Here is a 22,291-nt window from a genome sequence, read left to right as displayed (position 1 = left end):
ATAAGTCTTCCCATGTGTTTTTGTACTCTTCATATCCATTTTTTCCTTACATTGTAATATCCCATCAACACTCACGCCCCACAATTTGCTTAGGCATCCCTCAATCAACGGATATCTACTTTGTTTCTACATCTATGCTCTTATGGAAAACACTGCTTTAAATATTTTGGTGTGTATGGGACCTTTCTTTTTATCATTGACCTCCCCAGGTGTATCTGGCACTGGAATCTCTGAGTCAAAGCATTGGGATTCTAAGAGGCAGTTGTGGGAAAGGAATACATTCTTGGCATGGGGAATTGTTTGTGAAAAAACAAAGAAACAGGAAATGGAATGTTGTGTATGAGGAACAGCAACTGGACAAGTTTGACTGGAATGTAGAGTGTGTGCAGGGGAATAATTATGTGCAAGAAGCCAGGAAAGTTACACAGGACCCAGTTTGGCCAGAGCCTTAAATGCCCAACAGAAGGCTGTATTTTTTTTCCTGATGTGTAATAAGTAGTCATTGGAGATTCTTGAACAAAGAAATGACACAGCCCTCACTTTGGCAGTTGTGTGGAGAATGGATTGTAGAGGGAAGTGATTGGAATAAGGGAGACTAATTAGGATTATGGAATTGGAGCTTCAGGACTGTCTTGTTCTGGTATGCTTCTAGCCAAGTTTGATATTACTGAAAAGGCCTATGACCAGGTATTGTTTTCCTGAAAAAACTAAGGGACACCTTAATTCCTCTGGGTCTAACAATGAAAGATTTGTCCTACTTGTTTGTATAAGTTTTAATGATTCATTATCCACTGATATTTTATCTTTCTCTGAACGCTAGGTCTCTGTAATTCACCTTTGAATATACCCATTGAGTTCATGAACTGTTCCACAAGTTCATTAATCTCATTAACTTCTTACTCTTTCTCCCTATTTTGCTTTACGTATTAAGAGAATATTGTGGTCTAGACCAGGGCTTCTTAAACTTTTTCCCATTGAGACCCTTACCATGGCTCCTCATGAGTACCCACCCCATTTACTATTTCCTTTTGTGTATTGTCTTCCCCATTTAGAATGTAAGCTCCTTGAGGGCTAACACTGGCTTTCTTTTTGCTCATATTTGTATCTCCAGTGCTTGGCACATAGAGAGTACTTAATAATTACCATTGACTTGACTAGTTTTATAAATGGAAATAAGTATTGCATCTGTGATTCCAGTGATAAAAGTAATTCCCAAATATGTAAGCTACCTCTACCCTTGTAAGTCAGCACTTTTATCACAGCCTGTGGATGTCTCCTAGTTCTGAGTTCAGTTCACTATCCACTAAGCCATACAGCCTTTCTTGCTGATGTCATATATCATATTAACCATTTTCATAATATGAAGAGACCTTCTTATCCCAGGCATGATCTTAAGGCATCTCAGTCATAAAAGATAAAATTTTTAAATATTTTTCTCTTGTTGGTTATGCCAACATTGTACAAGCTCTGGCAAGTCTTGCCAAATACTGGCTTAGTGGCCTAAGTTCAAATGAAGCCCATCACTAGATCAGTCTCCCAGTGATAAATTTATTTTGGCCTCCACAACTCATTAAGTCACATATCAAGATATGGAACTATTGAGAACTGCTTTGATGGAGTGACTTAGCCATGTGAATGAATCAATCAGTCAATCAATTAATAAGCATTTATTAAGCTCTTATTATATCAGGCATGTTGCTAAGCACTGGTGATACAAAGAAAATTTAAAAAAAACACCTCTGTCCTCCAGAAGCTCATATTCCAAAGGGGGAGACAATGCATGGAGGACAGCCAGAGAAAATGCCCAGGGGTGAGAGATGGAGTATCTTGTTTGAGGAATAGCAAAGTGGCCAGTGTCACTGGAATGAAGACTACAAGATGGGGAGTATGGAAGGAGTAACAAGATTGGAAAGGTGTGTGTGGGTGTGTATGTGTGGGCAAAAAGTTATGAAGGGTCTTGAATGTTAAACAGAATTTTGTATGTGATCCTGGAGGTGATAGGGAGCCCCTGGAGTTTATTGAGGAAGAAGGTAACTTGATTGTATGTGCATATGAAGAAAATCACTTTTGTGGCTGAATGGAGAATGAATTGGAGTGGGGAGAGACTAGAGGCAGCAGGCTCTTGCAATAATAGTCCAGGCATGAGGTGATGAGGACTTACACCATGATGGTAGCAACATCAGAGGAGATAAGGGGATATATTCAAGAGATGTTGTGAAGGTGAAATTAATAGGCTGTGGCAACAGATTTGATGAGAGATAGTGAGGAGTCAATGATGACAAATAGGTTGTGAGCCTGAGGCATTGGGAAGATGGTGTTGCCCTCTATAGCAATAGAGAAGGTGGAGGAGGGGGAAGGTTTTGGGGAAAGATAATGAGTATGGTTTTTGAAATGTTGAATGTAAGATGTCTACTGGACATCCCATTCAAGATGTCCGGGAGGCAGTTGGAGAGTCAAGATTGTAGTTCAGTAGAGAAGAGAAGTAGATTTGAGAGTCATCAACATAGAGAGGGTAGTTAAACCTGTGGGAGGGAAATAATATAGAGGAAGAAAAGGGTCTAGGACAGAAACCTATGGGACATAGGTTAGAGGGTGTGACTTGGATAAGGATACAGCAAAGGAGACTGAGAAGCAGCTGTCTGACAGGTAGGAGGAAAACAGGAGAGAGTGGTATTCCAAAACCCTAGAAAGAAGAGAGTGTCAAGGTGAAGAGGGTGATGTATAGAATCAAAGGCTGCAGAGGGGTCTAGGAGAATGAAGACTGGAAAAGCGATGTTGCATTTGTCAAATAAGAGATCACTCATAACTTTGGAGAGAGCAGATTCAGTGGAATGGTGAGGCCAGAAGCCAGACTGTAAGGAGTTAAGAAGTGAATGAGAGAGAAAGCGAAGGCTCCTATTGCAGACACCTTTTCAAGGAATTTGGATACAAAGGGCAGAAGGAATACAGGATGATAGTGGAAATGGAATGTATGTATGCATGTTTGGGTGGATGGATGGATTGTGTCAGAGGCTCACATATGTCTCACATGACTGACTTGTTGCCTGGAAAGCCCAGGGATTTCACTAAATGACACCATCATTGTAAATGCAGAGTTCACAAGACTCCAAGAAGAAAAGCTTTATTTACAAATTGAAGAAAACAAATTGAGTTTTCATGAGACTCGTGGCAAACACTCACTCCTGGACAATGAGCGGCCTTCTCCTGGAGTCCTGTATAGCTTCAGTCACTTATACTCATAATCTAAGTAGGGCTCTCCTTAGAAGTCACCTCTCAAAAGTTTTTGTGTGGCATCTACTGCAGTTCTCCACAACTCCCAGAAGGTAGCGTCTGTCTAACCTGCAGAACTGCAGCGATCTAAGTTGATGGTGCCTGTCATCTTCCTTTGTTTTTAAATCAGGCTATCAGTGAACATTCATTAAGTGTCTACTGTGTGCCAGGCACTGTGCTAAGCACTTGGGATACACAAAGAGCAAAAGACAGTCCCTGCCCTTAAGGAACTTATAATCTAATGGGGGAGGCAGTATTTTAGCTTAGAAGCTCCTTTACATCATTTTGTGTACAGCTTTCACCACATCTCAGAAGGAGGCATCACTAGTCACATCTTTCCAGAGCAAGAATCTCCCTGTCTCAAATTAGAGTTATATTTCTGGGCCAGACCCAGATACCTTTTCTCTGAATTCTCTTCCTGGGACTATGGTTCCTACTGACCCTCTAGCCTCACAAAACTTTACCTAGGGGCAACTAGGTGGTACAGTGGAAAGAGCACCGGCCCTGGATTCAGGAGGATCTGAATTCAAATCCGGCCTCAGACACATAACACACTTACTAGCTGTGTGACCCTGGGCAAGTCACTTAACCCCATTGCCTAGCCCCCCCCTCAAAATTACCTAGCATTAATTTAATTAATTAGTTAAAGGCTACATTTAGAGAGGCTAAATGTAAATGTAAATATAAAGGCTAAATGTAGAGGCTACATTTTCCACCACCAGATGTCATTATTCCATATTTCTGTTAGAACTTCAATGTCTATTTTCTTAGGAAGAAGAAGAAGAAGATGATGATGATGATAGCTAGGAAAACACACAAGTAGAGAAGTGTCAGGGGTAAGACTGAGCAGAAAGAGACATAGTGAAAGGGGAGACAATTCATGTTGACGGTCAGGTATATCTCCCTGAGCTATACTTTTTTGTGCTCCACGCAGTTTGACATATCGAGGCCTTCCTTTTCCCTTTGTGACGTGGACTTTTTGAAATAGCTGCTGCTATTCAGAAATGAATGTTGTTGCCTGTCTTGGTCTTTGCCTGAGTGTACAAATGAGAAACATCCAGAAATGAGGTAGATAGGTGGCCTCTCGGTGACAGGTACCATCAATCATGCCACTGGTGGAATCCATCCCATGTGGAGAATATGGTCTATTTCTCTTGCATACTTGTCATATGCTAACATATTTGTATGCATCTGTTCAACCTCAGCTCGTGTTTTTTTTTTTTACTCTAACAGATGTTTTCATTTCACTTTTATGTTCATTCTAATGTCATATTTCCTCCCATGCCATAAGCTTTGGTTTTCCTTCTGGAATATCTTTTTCTTTTGAGCAACCTCCTCTTCTGGCTCAGGAACAATTTGTTCCTTTTCAGTAAGTATCAGCCCAACGTGACAAGGAGAACTCATGTGTGGGTTGATTTGACCATGAGCCCTGTAAGTACGCTGCCGTATTTTGGGAGCCTTATTAACCTGGATACGCTCAATGACAAGAGAATCCACATCCAAACCCTTCAGTTCTGCATTACTCTCTGCATTTTTAAGCATATGCAGCAAGAATTCAGCACTCTTTTTTGGTCCAATGACCATGTGTCCAACCCCACTGCTTAGCCTAGGCACACCCTGCCAACTCCATCATGTATCTCCTGAAGGGAACACATTGTTTCTTTAATGTGACATCTTTCAAATACTTGGTAGCTTTTCGGATATGCATGCCCTTTATAGCTTGGGCTGTTTCAAGGGTGTTTTTGAAGTGGACCTGGAGATTTGAACCCCTTGACTTGTATGATTTTGTGGGGTTCGCTGGATCAGGAAAGTACCTCACCATTTAAATGATGACCTAGGACGGGTCAAGGGAAGAGCTCAGCTCATGTTGATACGGTATTTTAAAGTTCTTTCCTCACAGCATTCTGAGGGAGGCAGTTAAGTGGCGCAATGGGTAAAGTCCTGGTCCTGGAATCAAGAAGATCTAAGTTCAATCTCAGACACTTACTAGCTAGGTGACACTGGGCAAGTCATTTAACCCCTGTTTGCCTCAGTTTCCTCAACTGTAAAATGAGGATAGTAATAGTCTCTACCTCCCAGGGTTGTTGTGAAGATGAAATGAGATAATTATAAAGTACTAAGCACAGGGCCTGGCACGTATAAGGTGATACGTACATGCTATGAATAACAACAATAACAATAATCAATATTGTTCCCATTTTATAGAAATTGAGGCTCAGAGATGTGAAATAATGGGTCTTTGATCACACTATAAGTGTTAGAATTTAGATTAAAATCCAGCTCTTTTATTACTCCAAATCCAGTTTTCTTTCATAATTCTTGCTACATTGGGAAAACTGTGTTTTATTTATACTTGTACTCTAGCTCCCATAGCACTTAGCATGATGTATTACACATAAAGATAAGGACTAAACATGTGCTTTCAATGGCATAAGGGAACTCCAAGGTGAGGAAGTTCCCTCAACCAATTCAGGTGGATTCTACTTTGCAGCTCATAGCTGCCTGGGCTAGTGAAAAGCTAAGTGAGTTGCCCAGGGTCATACAGCCAGAATGGGGCAAACTTGAATCCAGGTCTTCCTGGTTCTAAAGCCAGGTCTCTAAGAACTAAACCACATTGCCTCTTATATTGCACACAGTTGATGTTTATTAAATGTTAGTGAAATAGACTCTGCTGTGGCGCTGAAGTGAAAAAAAAATCAGGCACTTTAATATGTTAATAATTAATATTAACAATCCAGATTTCTGGGCAAAAGTAAGTAAGAGGAGGAGGCCTCTCCAAGTGGCCCCTCAGAGCCCACAACATTGTTTTCTTAGAAATTATAGATTGGGTTTGGAACAAGGCTGGATTTTGACTTTAATGAAAGTATAAGCTGCTTACAAATGGAGAAAAGCAGAGTATTTATCCAGAGAACTGAAAGGTTCACAAGTAGGCAAATGCTCTGGTGAAATTGGTCTTGGTGGATAACTTCATATGAACTTAGGCTTGGGTTTCATTAGTAAGACATAGTATTTTCATTCATGAAGTGTCCAGGATCATCTAAATCTCTCCTGTTTTTGAAATGCATCAGATATCTTTTCTCTCATGCCAGCGAAGTGCACTTGAATATTGATCAAATACTGAATTTTGATTTTTGAAAATTGGATATTGATTTAAAAATATTTTCTGCTATCATACATTAAAATGATTTAAGATTCTGCTAAAAATCCTCATGGACTTCAATAGACTAAAGCCTTTGGTGTGTAGGTATTGCTATGAAATGAATGTAATTGATGTAATACATTTTATTCTTCCATTGAATTCCAGTAGGATGAATTATACATGCTTCCATGCCCATCTGTTTGATAATTAGTTGTGCAACACTACCCCCGTAATTCTTTTTTTTGTTCATTCTGTTTTTCTGTGATTGTGTCAAATATCCCCTTGCTTTCTGAAGGAAGTTTTCTGTATACTTTAAAAAAATTAACCAAAGGTAAAATGTTTATTTTTTTGTCCTGAAAAATTTTACTTTCTATTTAAATGAAACCAAAATGCTTTGTGTACTAATTTATCCAATCTGTCAAATGGCACTGTCAATACTATGTACAATTAGTTCTGCTGTAACTACTTATGTACTATGCATAGTCTATAAAATGAATATATATATATATATATATATATATATATATATATATATACACACTATGAACAAAAATAGAATTGTAGCAGTGAATATCAGAAAAGAACTTAGCTATTGTTTTGGAAATATAAGTAGATGTTTTATTTTGTGCAACACGTCATAAAAGGCATCAGAATATTTATCTGTGATCTGAACTCGTTAGATTGGTTTGTACAAATGATCTGCTGAAGAATTCGGGAGTACAGGTTTAATCCTGTCAGGAGGTTTGGTAGGATTATCTTTGCAAGAGAAAGCCAGCTCATTATTTATGTTGCTGTTCTTAAATATAGGTTATTCCCTTGTTCTTCATGTTTTACGTAGTCAATTCTTGGGCAGCTGGGGTTGATTTTCTGCTTTTTTAGCTTTTAGATCTTATCACCTCTAATTGCATAGATAGATGTCTTCCAAATCTACATCTCCTTCAGTTCTGTTCTCTCAGCTGCCTTCTGTTCTGTATCTCCTGCCTGAAGGACATCTGTGCTTAGATTATTTTTGCTGTCACTCAAATACAGCGTGAGTAGCTCATCTTTTCCTTCTCCCCACCAAAGGATGGCCACTCTTGTTGGGTTTATCATACTGGGGGTTCTTTTTTGGCATGAGTTGGTCACCAAGACCTTACAGTCACTGAGATCTTTTCCAACTTTCAGATTCTGTGATTCTGTGAAAAAGTTCTCTCCTGTCCCTGTTATTAGTCTAACACCCCCACTGCATGGTCCCCTCTCAAAAACAGACAAAACAACAAAACCTTGAAAAGCAAAGTCCTCAATTGATAACAGCCATAATCCGGCAAAATAAATTCCTTCATTGGCCATGTCTAAAAATGTATGTCTCTTTTTACATTTAAGTACAGCTTTATTAACTGCTTAATTCAGTTTTATAGCTTAAAACTGCACTAAAATTTTTAGCATACGTGGTATGTAAGAAAATATAACAGCTCTTTTCATGGTAACCAAAAACTGGAATCTGTGGGCATGTCCTTCTAATGAAGAATAGGTAAACAAGTCATGGTTTATGAATGTAATGGAATATTATTATGCTGTAAGAAATGATGAAATGTTCAATTGCATACTAAACGAGGAAGACTTTCTTGAATGGATACAAAGTGAGGTAAATGAGCAGAACAATCTGTACAATGATAATGACATTGTTGCCAGGGAGAACTGACAAATTTATGGACAAGTATAATACAAAATTGAGTGTGATATATATTATGGGATTATAGAATGATAGACTGAGAGCTGGAAGACAGCATAGAGGCCACTGAGTTCAACTTTCTCATTTTACAGATGAAGAAACTGAAGTAGAGAGTGACCTACCCAAGGTCACACAATTGGTAGATGTCTGAGTAAGGATGAAGAGAGATTCAACAGGGAAGACTGAGACTTCATGGAGGAGGTGACACCTAAAATGAGCCTTAAATGATTTTAATGGTTAGGGATGAGGACAGAGTACATCAAAGTCCTGGGGCACTGTCTATACAGGGACAACTAGATGTAGTACTGGACAGAGCTCTGGGCTTGGAATTAGTAAGACTTGATTTCTAATCCATCCTCAGACACTTACTAGCTGTGTGATCTTGGATAAGTCACTTAATTTCTGTTTGCCTCATTTTCTAAACTGTAAAATGAAGATGTCAATAGCATCTACTTGCCAAGGTGATTGTGAGGGTCAAATGAGAGAATATTTATAAAGCACTTAGCACAGTGTCTGGCACGCAGCAGGCACTCTGTAAATGCTAGCAATGATCATGATGATGCTGATGCAAATATGGGAGATAGCACATTGAATTTAGGGACTAGGCAGTACTCTTGTTTAGCTGAAACATAGAGTACAAGAAAGGGAATTATGAAATAAACTGTATGATTAGGTTGGAGCTGGATCATGGAGTTCTTAAATTCCAGTTTATATTTTTTCCTCATAAGTACTTGGGAGTCACTGAAATTTCTTGAATTGTGGACTACATGGTTAGAACTGAAGATCATCCTCTCTTCTCTGGGCCCACTGAATGTGACATTCAGAGCACAAGATTTGAGCATAAGTCTGGTGGAATTAGTAAACCAGCAATCATCATTGACTAACTCTGAATTTCCAAAATATCAGTGCCTCTTGATGTGGGATTTACCTGACAAAGGAGAACCTTGCTGATCTTTATACTCTAAGGAAGGACCTGTCTTTCAAAACTCACCTTCTGAGTACAGGATGGATTTTTAACTCTCCCTGTCACCTCTGATCTCATAGGTTGTAGCTGAGACTTGGTGGGTTTGTGACACATTAGAATATAGTAGCAGAAGGAATGCCTTATTCAAAAGGAGATAAATGGGCAGTAAAGTAACATACATTAAAAAGATATCCATCCATCTAAGTTGAGAGAAGGCAAATGTCTTGATTTCCAAAAATGAAAGAGGGTAAAAACTTCAAAATAAAGGCTAGTGGGATTGACTGATTCTTGACAAAATTCTAAATGGTATTAATAAAGGCATTGTTTGTGAGCACTTAGGAATATATAGGAGCCATCATGGCTTCATTAAGGACAAATCATGTGAAGCATTTCCTTTATTGACTGGTGGAGGTGGGGGGGGTGGAATAAGCATTTATGTAGAGCCTATTATATGCCAGGCACTATCCTAAGTGCTTTTACAAATATTATCTGCTTGGATTACTACAGCATTACTAGGTTAGTAGATTAGGGTAATTCTATGGACCATGGATCCCTGAATTTCAGTAAAGCATATGTCAAAGAGTCTAGCATTTTCCTCGAAAACAAAATGAAAGTGTGTGGAGAAGATCATAGTGGATTCAGAGCTGGCTCAATGACTCAATAAGTAGATATTAATGGATGGGTGTGAACCTAGAAGGATGTTTCTAGTGGAGTGCCCCAGGGATCTCTTGGGCAGTTCAGTATTTTTATTAACAACTTGGATGAAAGCAGAGATCTCATGCTGATTAAATTTGCGGATGACACAAAGCTGAGGGAGGACTGCTACTGTGGTAGCAAATTCTGGATCTAAAAAGATCTTTGTTGGCTAGAACAATGGCTAAATCAAATTAGTTTAAACTTGAGGTAGTTATATGCAAAGCATATAAATTGTTTAAAAATAAATCACATACAAGTACAGCATGGTGAAGACGGATTGTACTAAGTGATATCTATACCAATTGACTTTCTGTGTTTCCAAAGCATAAACACATAGTAAGTGTTTAATAAATGTATTGTTTACTAACATTTGTATGAAATTTGCCTGAAAAAGATCCAGGGGGTTTAATAGTCTATAAGCTGAATATAAGTCAACTGTGTATTGGGTCAGTAAAAAAAAAATTGTCAACATACACTTCTTAAGTACCCACTATATGAAAGGTACAGCTAGGTGGCACGGCGGTTAGAGTGCCAGGTCTGCAGGTCAGGAAGACTCATCTTCTTGAGTTCAAATCCAGCTTCAGACACTTACTGGTTGTGTGATCCTTGGCAAGTCTCTTAACCCTGTTTGCCTCAGTTTCCTCATTTGTGAAATGGCAAACCATTCCAATATCTTTGCCAAGAAAACCCCAGTGGGGTCATGAGTCATTGGACACAATTGAAACAATTGAACGACAACAAACATTTAGATATCTTTAAGGTTTGCAAAGCACTTTATACACATTAACTCATATAATTCTTACAACAACCTTGTGGAGTAATTGCTAATTACTATCTTCCTTTTAAAGATGGGGAAACTGGAGCTGAGAAAGTGTAAATGACTTGCACAGTCATACAGTTAATAAATATCTTGAACAGAATTTGAACTTGATTCCCAATCCAATATTCTATGCATTGTGCCACCTAGCTGCTGTAAAGGGGATTCTCATTCATGTCCAAGTTTGATGATCATTCTTCTGAGGACCCTTTCTAGATTTAAGATTATGTGCTTCTGTGATTCTGTAATTTGACAAGCATATCTTTTACATCTGATGTAAGCTAGTTAGACTGTACTTCTTCCCCCAAAGAGAGGAGATGTGGTACGTGAACAGCTAGAATGACTTATGAGTCTATTAAATATATCTCCTAACACAAAACAAATCTTACAAATCTGTTTGTCTTTCAATGGCATGTTTGCTGTATTCACAGTACTGAGGGTCTGATTATCCTGGGTTGGTGCCTTTGGAAAGACATTTCTGCTGTCTTTGTCTACATCTGTCTAAAGTCTCTCCGAACCATCTGAAATAAGCCTTTAAAGTGCTGGGTCGCATGACAGGGACTTTTTTGTGTGTTGCTTCATCTCTTAGAAACAGAACCAGTATTTGGACCTGGCGTGGCAGTAAGGCCACTAGAATATATGCCTCCTCAATAATCTTTGCCCACAAGGTTGAATTCAGAGTTAGATAAATGGATTAAGTGTCTCTTTCTTTCTCTGTATCTTAAGATCCACCCAGGAGCAAAGGGACAAAATGCCTTCCTGTAAGTTGTGGATGATGCTAAACAGGATAGAGCCAAGGAATTTCCAGTCTAGACCACTGTGTGGTCTTGGATAAGTCCTACCTCTGAGCCCCATTGTTCTCAACTTTGAAAGGAGCAAGTTGGAATAGATTACCTCTTAAAAAGATAGTCCAGATCTAATATTGTCGTTTTGCATATCCTGAGTTTATTTTTTAAAAATGGAATAAACTATGTGGCCTTAATGAAATTATTTAGCATCTCAATTCATTCAATTCTCTTTCATTAATATCTGAGTACTTCAAAACTCTGGTTTAGAAGCAGCTAGATGGTAGAGCAGATAGAGTGCTGGGACTGAGGAAGAACAGAATTAAAATCCAGCCTCAGCCCCTCACTAGCTGTGAAACCCTGCATAAGTCACTTTACCTCTGTTCGCCTCAGTTTTCTTCAATTATAAAATGGGGATAGTAATAGCACCTATCTCCTAGGGTTGCAGTGAGAATTCAATGAAATCGTATTTGTAAGGGGCTCAGCATAGTGCCTGGCATATAGTGGTGCTTAATAAATGTTTCTTTTCTTTTCTTCCTTCCTTCCTTCCTTCCTTCCTTCCTTCCTTCCTTCCTTCCTTCCTTCCTTCCTTCCTTCCTTCCTTCCTTCCTTCCTTCCTTCCTTCCTTCCTTCCTGTTCTGGGGAAAGAAGTAATAGAGGTTTCTTGGTAAATAGACTAGATGAAATCAGTTCACAGTCTGATCTGAGAATGAAGCAGAGAAGACATTGGCTATAATACTTGATAAACAATATTTATTGTCAGTTTTTGTGGAATCCAGTTTTCAAAATTTGCCAAATGCCCTCAAGGGAACAGCAATAATCTTGAGTATCACAGTTGATCAAAAAGATCATACAGTTGTAATATACATTTTCTGTCCCCTTTCCTTATAGATAATGTTCTCCAAAATGGAAAGGCTGGTTAAATGCAGACGTGGTCTGCAGCCACATGCCAGGGCCGCATTGCCTCCACTTTTTTCTAGCCTAAAATAGTTGTCAAGCAGATATCTTTCTTTTTAGTTGGAGTTAGAATCCAAGATGTTTGCTATTTGGACAAAAATGTTGTCAATTTCCATTCTTCAAAGACAACCACCTTATCTATTGGCTAGGGAGAGAGTGCCAGTTTCTCATGTTGATTTTTAGTTTATTTATCACAGATGTTCTTAATAATCAAGGTTGGATAACCATGATGGGGAAAGAAACTGCTGAGGCTGCATACCCATGGCATAGATCTGAAGGTAAGTATATGGCTCTGCCACAGTGGCTTTGGCATTGTGAACTGGTAATCTAATCAATTAGGAGTTAGGCAATCTTTCTTCTTAACTCCTTGGAGAGGAGTGATCAGCATTTACATCAGTAAATTTAACAATCCATGAGAACCCCCCACCCCCACCCCAATCAAACTTTTCAGATTAAAACAAATTCCCAAGTTCTCAAATTATATTGCCCCCAAATGAAAACTGCCCCATATTTAGTGCCACATTCCATGGACTTTGTCTACTTACTATTTCCTAACCAAGGAGCTAAAACACCCTACACCACTAAGTGGAACTGTTCTAAGTAAGAGACTACCACCAAATAGAAGGCATAGAGTTGACATCTAGGTTTAAAAGAAAGGGACAAAGACAGCCTGCCCTATTTCCAGAACTAAATGCCACGGTAAATGGCTTGGTTATGGTATTCATTTTTCTTTTCTTTTCTTTTCTTTTCTTTTCTTTTCTTTTCTTTTCTTTTCTTTTCTTTTCTTTTCTTTTCTTTTCTTTTCTTTTCTTTTCTTTTCTTTTCTTTTCTTTTCTTTTCTTTTCTTTTCCTTTTCTTTATGTATTTCAGTTATTTAGCATTCAATTGTCCTTTCACTTGTAGTAATAAAATCTTTGCTCTTGGCAGTACTCATAGAGAGGGGTGATGCTACAAGGGTACTGGGAACCTGAGTGTGTTCTCACCCTTCCACAGTTTCCTCCTGCTCTCTGAGAACCAGCTACATCTTGGCTGGAGAGGCTGCACACTGCCTTACTTTCATTATGTCCATCCCCTGATAACTCATTGCTGCTGTCTGCACACAGGGTGTATGTTGAACCAACTGTTTGTCTCCCAAACTCCCCACAGCTACCATTTGAATTGAGCCTTTGTCTTCCTGGACTACATGTTTGTCCACTCACACTGGATCCATGACTTCCAGAGTTACAGGACTGAGCTGAGCCTGAACCATGAGGTCCAAAGCTAGAAGACTGACACCTATATTGTGGATAGTCAGAGTATTGATCACATACAGACTCACATTGTCCATAACTAGAAGACTGCTGTGAATTTGAATTGTATTGCTGGTCTCCACAGTTTCCTGACTGACTGACTGAGCTCTGGCAAGATGATTGGCCTGACCCAGACCCATAGCTAGAGGGCTGTGCTGAGCCAGACCCACATTGTCCATAGCTGGAGGACTGATATGAACTTGAACTATATCCTTGTTCTCCACAAGTCACTGATGGACCACCTGAGCCAGATCCACAGCTAGAGGACTGACCATAGCTGGACCCATGTTGTCCGTAACTAGAGGACTGACCCGAGCCAGACCCACATTGTCCGTAGCTGGCGGACTGATGTGAACTTGAACTATGTCTTTGTCGTCCACAACTCTCTGACCGACCACTTGAGCTGGATCCATGTCGTCTGTGACTAGATGACTGTCCTGAACCAGACCCATATTGTCCAAAGCTAGATGACTGACCAGAGCAAGATGCATGTCGTCCATGGCTAGAAGACCGATGTGAACTTGAACGACTTCCTTGTCGTCCAAACCTCCCTGACTGACTACCTGAACTAGATCTGTGTCGTGTCTGGCTGGAGGATTGACCTGAGCCAGATCCACAGCTAGAGGACTGACCTGAGTCTGACCCATGTCCATGGCTAGAGGACTGGCCTGAGCCTGACCCATGATGACTATAGCTGGAGGACTGACCTGACCCTGACCCATGTTGGCTATAGCTGCAGGACTGACCTGACCCTGACCCATGTTGGCCATAGCTGGAGGACTGACCTAACCCTGACCCATGTTGGCCATAGCTGGAGGACTGACCTGAGCCAGATCCATGATGGCCATAGCTGGAGGACTGACCTAACCCTGACCCATGATGGCCATAGCTAGAGGACTGATGTGAACTGGAGTAATGTCCTGATCCTCTACAACTCTCTGATTGACCACTAGAGCCAGACTCATGTTGTCCATAGCTAGAGGACTGACCTGAGCCTGACCCATGATGGCCATAGCTGGAGTACTGACCTGAGCCAGATCCATGTTGGCCATGGCTGGAAGACTGACCTGAGCCTGACCCATGCTGGCCATAGCTAGAGGACTGACCTGAGCCTGACCCATGATGGCCATAGCTAGAGGACTGATGTGAACTGGAGTAATGTCCTGATCCTCTACAACTCTCTGATTGACCACTAGAGCCAGACTCATGTTGTCCATAGCTAGAGGACTGACCAGAGCCAGATCCATGTTGGCCATGGCTGGAGGACTGACCTGAGCCTGACCCATGTTGGCCATGGCTGAAGGACTGACCTGAACCTGACCCATGTTGGCCATAACCGGAGGACTGACCTGACCCTGATCCATGCTGTCCATAGCTAGAGGACTGACCTGAGCCTGACCCATGATGGCCATAGCTAGAGGATTGACCTGAGCCTGACCCATATTGGCCATAACTAGAGGATTGATGTGAACTGGAGTAATGTCCTGATCCTCCACAATTCTCTGATTGACCACTAGAGCCAGACTCTTGTTGTCCATAGCTAGAGGACTCACCTGAGCCTGATCCATGTTGTCCATAGCTGGGGGACTGATGTGAGCCTGACGCATGTTGGCCATAGCTGGAGGACTGATGTGAACTTGAATGATGTCCTGATCCTCCACAACTCTCTGAATGACCACTGGAGCCAGACCCATGTTGTCCATAGCTAGAGGACTGACCTGAGCCTGTTCCATGTTGTCCATAGCTGGAGGACTGACCTGAGCCTGACCCATGTCCATGGCTAGAGGACTGGCCTGAGCCAGATCCATGTTGGCCATAGCTGGAGGACTGACCTGAGCCTGATGCATGATGGCCATAGCTAGAGGACTGACCTGAGCCTGACCCATGATGGCCATAGCTGGAGGACTGACCTGAGCCAGATCCATGTTGGCCATGGCTGGAGGACTGACCTGAGCCTGACCCATGTTGGCCATGGCTGAAGGACTGACCTGAACCTGACCCATGTTGGCCATAACCGGAGGACTGACCTGACCCTGATCCATGCTGTCCATAGCTAGAGGACTGACCTGAGCCTGACCCATGATGGCCATAGCTAGAGGATTGACCTGAGCCTGACCCATATTGGCCATAACTAGAGGATTGATGTGAACTGGAGTAACGTCCTGATCCTCCACAACTCTCTGATTGACCACTAGAGCCAGACTCATGTTGTCCATAGCTAGAGGACTGACCAGAGCCTGACCCATGTCCATAGCTAGAGGACTGACCTGAGCCAGATCCATGTTGGCCATAGCTAGAGGACTGACCTGAACTTGACCCATGTTGGCCATAACCAGAGGACTGACCTGACCCTGATCCATGCTGTCCATAGCTAGAGGACTGACCTGAACCTGACCCATGTTGTTCATAGCTGGAGGACTGACCTGAGCCTGACCCTGATGGCCATAGCTAGAGGACTGATGTGAACCAGAGTAATGTCCTGATCCTCCACAACTCTCTGAATGACCACTAGAGCCAGACTCATGTTGTCCATAGCTAGAGGACTGACCAGAGCCTGACCCATGTCCATAGCTAGAGGACTGACCTGAGCCAGATCCATGTTGGCCATAGCTAGAGGACTGACCTGAACTTGACCCATGTTGGCCATAACCAGAGGACTGACCTGACCCTGATCCATGCTGTCCATAGCTAGAGGACTGACCTGAACCTGACCCATGTTGTTCATAGCTGGAGGACTGACCTGAGCCTGACCCATGATGGCCATAGCTAGAGGACTGATGTGAACCAGAGTAATGTCCTGATCCTCCACAACTCTCTGAATGACCACTAGAGCCAGACTCATGTTGTCCATAGTTAGAGGACTGACCTGAGCTTGACTTATGTCTGCCATAGCTTGAGGACTGATGTGACTCTGACCCATGTTGTCCATAGCCAGAAGACTGACCTGAGCCTGACCCATGTTGGCCATAGCTGGAGGACTGACCTGAGCCTGACCCATGCTGTCCATAGCTAGAGGCCTGACCTGAGCCTGACCCGTGATGGCCATAGCTGGAGGACTGACCTGAGCCTGACCCATGCTGTCCATAGCTAGAGGCCTGACCTGAGCCTGACCCGTGATGGCCATAGCTAGAGGACTGACCTGAGCCTGTTCCATGTTGTCCATAGCTGGAGGACTGACCTGAGCCTGACACATGATGGCCATAGCTGGAGGACTGATGTGAACTTGAATGATGTCCTGATCCTCCACAACTCTCTGAATGACCACTGGAGCCAGACCCATGTTGTCCATAGCTAGAGGACTGACCAGATTCAGGCTGGTGTTGTTCATAGGTAGGTGGTTGACCTGACCCAGACTCAGACCATTCATAGCTAGAGGACTGATGTGATCTGGAGCTATGCCTTTGTCCTCTGTCCCTCGCTCTTTCAGACCTCTCTTCTGGTACCTCAAATTCCCCTGACTGGCTGCTGCTGAATCCATGTCTTTCCCATCTACCTGAGTTACCAGTGCCAGATTCATATTCTTCTCCTCCAGATTTTCTGGAGGGGCTAATACTTAACTTATGTCTCCTTCCCCCATGCTTGTTTGCTTTGGATCCATATTTCTCTTGGCTACTACTCTCTGAGTGGCTTGATCTTGATCTATGATAGCTCCTCCCTGAGCCTTCCCCATGCCCTGAATTATATGAGGAATCATTCCTTTCCCACCCAGTAGAGCTAGACCCATGCCTATGGCCCCTGATCCTATGTGATTGCCCAGATTTGGATGACCCAAATCCCTCTCTTGAGCTCCAGCTTGAATGACTGGAGTCTGACTCTTGGCCTGTTGACTCTTCCTGTTCCTCTGTTTCACTTTGTGCCTCCTGATGATGGTGACCTTGGTGTTTCTGCTTTGACCCTGAAGCATGGCAGTATTCTTTGACGACGGATTTGTTGCAGGCCATGGTCAACTTGAATACCATCAGTAGATACTCAGTAAAGTCTACTCTTCTGTCATGGTCCCGGTCCAGGATTTGCATGAAGACATCCACAGTATCAGGATTGTTGGGATTCTATGTAGGAACAAGGTACAAGGGATAGCCCATGAGTCTAGTGTCCATTCCCCACTGATGAAGTGAAGGAAAATTGTCAAAACGTGTGTACTGGCAGGACCCCACTGGAGGGAGCTCCACTTGGGCTAACAACCTGACAAAGCTCATAGGTATTAGGTGAAAAAGATTGAGGGAATGAGAGCATAGGAGTAAAGGGAGTGAAAAGAGATGAAAGGCAGCTGGTGTACCTAGTGTATGAAATGAGTCAAATATAAATAATATGTCTAATGTAAATCAAGTATTTTGGATCAACTATCATTAGATGTGATAGAACTTAGCACAATGCCTAGCACATAGTAAATGTTAACTGACTGACTAGATGTAATTGACTTCCTGTTATTCACCCATCTTAATTTCTCCAGATTGATTTTGGAGGTACTTTGTCTCTTTCGGGGTACCTAAAATGCTATCATTGAAGATTGATTGTTTTCTTTAGGGGTTGTAATTTTGCCTAGGAAGAGGAACAGACCTAGTCAAGAACACATTCATATGAACTGGTTTTCAGATTATCTTTCTCTAGACAGAAAGAACTTGGAAAAAGAGGAAAGCCCTGTGCCCCAGGAGCTAGGGTGGGGTCAGTGATGGGGATAGGTATCCCTGTGCCTAAGAAGGACAGAGAAAAATTAGAGGAAGACAACTGAAGACAAGTTTCATCTACTTATCACTTTTTCCAGGACCAGCCTTTTGTTCAGGCACATAAGGAATCCTAGTAAATTAATTAACTTTTTTTCAATTCAGTTTAACTTAACTTTCATTTATTGACTGTCTACTTCATACAAGTATTGTTCAGTGGTTACAATGCTGGAGTCATGAAGATTCATATTCAAATCCTGTCTCTGATACTAGCTTTGTGACCATGAGTAACATGTTTATAATCATTACTAGGATTATAATAATAACATTATGATATATAAATACATATAATATATAAATAATGTAAAATATAACATTCATATATGTACATTATATATATCATAAAACATCATTTTACAACATAAAATTACGAACATAATTGTTTGTAATAGTTTCTAGGATTTGTGTAACATTTTACAAATATTAATTTATTTTATTCTCACAGCAACTCTGGGAGGCAGGTGCTATTATTATCCCCATTTTACAGGTGGGGAAACTGAAACTGGGGGAGGTTAAGTGACTTGTCCAGGGTCACACAGGTAGTAAGTGTCTGAGGCGAGATCTGAACTTAGGTTTTCCTGACTCTGAGTCCAGTGATCTGTTCGTGGTGCTGTCTAGCTGCCAACTTTTCTGAACCTCAGTCCAGCTTGTACTCATGAGTTTGATTTTTTGAACTTATGTATATGAAAGTAGGTGCTTAATAAGTGCTTGTTTTCTTGACATGAATCTTATCTTATTAGATTCTTCTCAGTGCTCCAGCCTGCCAAGACCTTACTGGGTCTTGACACCACCATACAGTGTATTATCTTTCCACTTAGCAGAAAACACTCAAGGCTGAAATGTCAAGAATTAAAGGAAACTGACCAGTGGTTAATAAAATATCCATTAACTTAAAGGTAGTAACACCATAGAGAAAGGCACTATTATCATTCAGCCATGTCCTGTGGCCACCTAGTTCTGCATCTGTAAACTAGGCATGTGACAGCCCTGTCATGGGACTGTTGAGAAGTTCATAGGAAGTAATGCAGGGAAATTATAATGCAAACTTGAAAGCATCACATACGTGTTAGATACGGTGATTACTATGTCAAATCCCAGAATGTTTTCTACTAGACTCCGAAGTGGGACATTGAGAAGGTAAATAATTTTTGCCTGCTATTGACTAGGAAGAAATCTTTGGGCAAGACTAGCCTGGATATAAAACATGTGACTTCATGGACCACTGGATTCAACAGACAGCTCTTACCTTCAGAAGTGGACCCATCTCTTTTTCCAAAAGTTCCTTGAGTTCCTTTTTGCACATGGTGTCACATTCCTCATCCTGGCCACAGTAATTGTAGAAGACGTCAATTACTTCAACAATGCTTCTTAGGAGCTGAGACATCTTGTAAGGTGAGGTGGACCTGAAGTGGGGAAAGAGACATTACTTTTTACTTATCATTAATCATTAATTTTATTTATCATTGTTTTGTAATGATATTTTTCCTTCCTATACATCCTCAGTAATCATTATCAAGAAAAATAATCATGCGTATATTTTATATCCCTGATCTCTTTGACCCTTGAAGCCCCTTAATGGGGAAATATGGAGTGGGGCCAATTAACCCCTTTTGTTGTAATGAAACACTAGCTGAGAAGTTAAGCTACTCATCTCAGCTAGCCAGTAGAGTCTAATCTGAAAGCCTGGATTCTCACTCTGGTAATAATGCAGAACAGGGATTTCAACTTTTATATGCTTTGCCTGGAGAAGGATTAAGTGCCTTCCTATGTCCTGAGCTCCCCCATATCTTGAGTCTGCATTCACATATTTCAGTCTCTCATTCAATGCCTCAGTCCATTTCTATAGCCCAGATTTAGCATTTAGTGGTTATTTTATTTGGATTTATATTGCGTATTTCTAGCTAGAGGTAGCTAGGTGGTGCTGTGGTTAGTGTTAGGCCTGCCTGGAGGAAGGAAGGCTTGTGTTCAAATCCAGCCTGACACTTACTAGCTGTGTGACCCCAGGCAAGTCACATAATCTCTGCCTACCTCAGTTTCTTTTAACTATAAAATGGTGGTAATAATAACACCTGCCTCACAGATTGTCCTACCCTCTTGTGAGGATCTAATGAGATATATTTGAAGGCTTCAGTTGTCTTTTGTCTCTTTTTGTATCCCTAATGTTTAGCATAGTGCCTGGCACATAGAAAATGATTAATCAATGTTTATTGATTGATAAATATTTGTAAAACTTTTAGCACATAATAAGTGGTTAATACTTCCTTCTTCTTTTCCTACTCCCTCCCTCCCTTCCTCCCTCCTTTTCTTTCTTTCTTTCTTTCTTTCTTTCTTTCTTTCTTTCTTTCTTTCTTTCTTTCTTTCTTTCTTTCTTTCTTTCTTTCTTTCTTTCTTTCTTTCTTTCTTTCTTTCTTTCTTTTTTCTTCCTTCCCTTCCTTCCTTCTTCCTTCCTTCCTTCCTTTCCTTCCTTCCTTCCTTCCTTCCTTCCTCCTTCCTTCCTTCCTTTCTTCCTTTTCTTTCTTTCTTTCTTTCTTCTTTCTTTCTTTTCTTTCTTTCTTTCTTTCTTTCTTTTTCTTTCTTTTTTCTTTCTTTTTTCTTCTTTCTTTCTTTTCTTTCTCTTTTCTTTCCTTTCTTTCTTCTTTCTTTTCTTTCTTTTTCTTTCCTTTTCCTTTCCTTCTTCTCTTCTTTCCTTTCTTCTTTTTCTTTCTTTCTTTTCTTCTTTCTTTCTTCTTCTTCTTCTCTTCTTCTTCTTTCTTTCTTTCTTTCTTTTTTTTTCTCTTTTTCTTTCTTCTTCCTTCCTTCTCTTCCTTTCTTTCTTTCTTCTTTCTTTTCTTTCTCTTCTTTTCTTTCTTTCTTTTCCTTTTCCTTTTCTTTCCTTCTTCCTTTTCTTTTCTTTTCTTTCTTTTCTTTCTTTCTTTCTTTTTTTTTCTTTCTTTCTTTCTTTTCTTTCTTTTCTTTCTTTTCTTTCTTCTTTCTTTCTTTTCTTTCTTTCTTTCTTTCTTTCTTTCTTTTCTTCCTTCCTTCCTTCCTTCCTTCCTTTCCTTCCTTTCCTTCCTTTCCTTCCTTTCCTTCTCTCCTTTCCTTCCTTCCTTCCTCCCTTTCATTGGGCTAGAATCAATGACTAGATCTTACATAATTATAACTTCAAATAGTGAGAATTTGAATACATTCAATCACTTTACAAGGTTCATTATTCACACTACTCTGGATCTTAACTGTCTATGACTTCATCATTCCTTGAAGTGATGCCTCTCTGTATCAGACCCCAAATTGCATTACCTTTTTTTTTTTTTGGTTGCATCATCATACTGCTGACTCATGATGATCCTGTAGTCCACTAAAACCGCTAGATCTTCTTCAGACTCACTGTGGTCTAAACATGCCTTCTGTATGCTGTACTTGCAAAACAGATTCTTTTGGAACCCTTCCCCACAATTTATTTACATTGATCTCTTTTGAATCTTATCTTATTACAATTATCTTAGAGCTTTAGCCCAACACAATCTTATTGAATGCTGATTCTTGTCATCCAGTGTATTAATTTTTCACTTGACAAGAAAAAAAGAACTGGCAGAACCATTCAAGTCATAGAAAACTGACTGAAGCTTGATAGAATGTCCATTAACTTAAAAGCGTTGACATGGTAGAAAACAGTAAGATACTATTAGTACCTCCCTGTCATCTTACGGCCTATTTGAATGAAATAGTCCAGCAATTCCACATTTGCATTGGTGGCCTTAGAAGAGCCAGACTTTTTTCTTATTTTCCCCCAGGATAGAGAGGAAGTTGCACTAACAATGGTCTTGAAGCAGATGAAGAACAAAGCTTCACTAACAATATCATAACATACCAGAACTAAAGGAAACTTAAGATCATCTTGTCCAACACCCTTATTTTAGAGATGAGACTCAGAGCATTTAGGCAAAGGGCTAAGGTCACATAGCT

At 40.7% G+C, this 22,291-nt stretch overlaps 1 protein-coding gene across 1 annotated transcript; it reads right to left on the bottom strand.

The window, feature by feature from the left end:
• Window positions 1-13,232: 13,232 nt before the first annotated feature.
• LOC110217098 (uncharacterized) lies at window positions 13,233-19,733 on the bottom strand. Its single transcript, XM_020999260.1, has 3 exons — window positions 19,596-19,733; window positions 16,138-17,677; window positions 13,233-16,051 (listed from the first exon to the last, which is right to left on the bottom strand). The coding sequence occupies exons 1-3, from the start codon at window positions 19,731-19,733 to the stop codon at window positions 13,233-13,235; spliced, it is 4,497 nt and encodes a 1,498-aa protein (XP_020854919.1).
• Between the last annotated feature and the right edge of the window lie 2,558 nt (window positions 19,734-22,291).

Source organism: Phascolarctos cinereus, unplaced genomic scaffold (genome assembly GCF_003287225.1).
Source record: "Phascolarctos cinereus isolate Bilbo 61053 unplaced genomic scaffold, phaCin_HiC Scaffold_5;HRSCAF=322, whole genome shotgun sequence".
In the NCBI taxonomy this organism is placed as follows: domain Eukaryota; kingdom Metazoa; phylum Chordata; class Mammalia; order Diprotodontia; family Phascolarctidae; genus Phascolarctos; species Phascolarctos cinereus.
This window is presented reverse-complemented; position numbering and strand designations above follow the sequence as displayed.

Coding starts and splice junctions, on each gene's coding strand:
- LOC110217098 (XM_020999260.1), bottom strand. CDS start 19,733: ATGTCTCAGCTCCTAAGAAGCATTGTTGAAGTAATTGACGTCTTCTAC. Junction 17,678..19,595: donor AGATGGGTCCACTTCTGAAG/GTAAGAGCTGTC, acceptor GTTCCTACATAG/AATCCCAACAATCCTGATAC. Junction 16,052..16,137: donor ACAACATGAGTCTGGCTCTA/GTGGTCATTCAG, acceptor GGTCAGGCTCAG/GTCAGTCCTCCAGCTATGAA.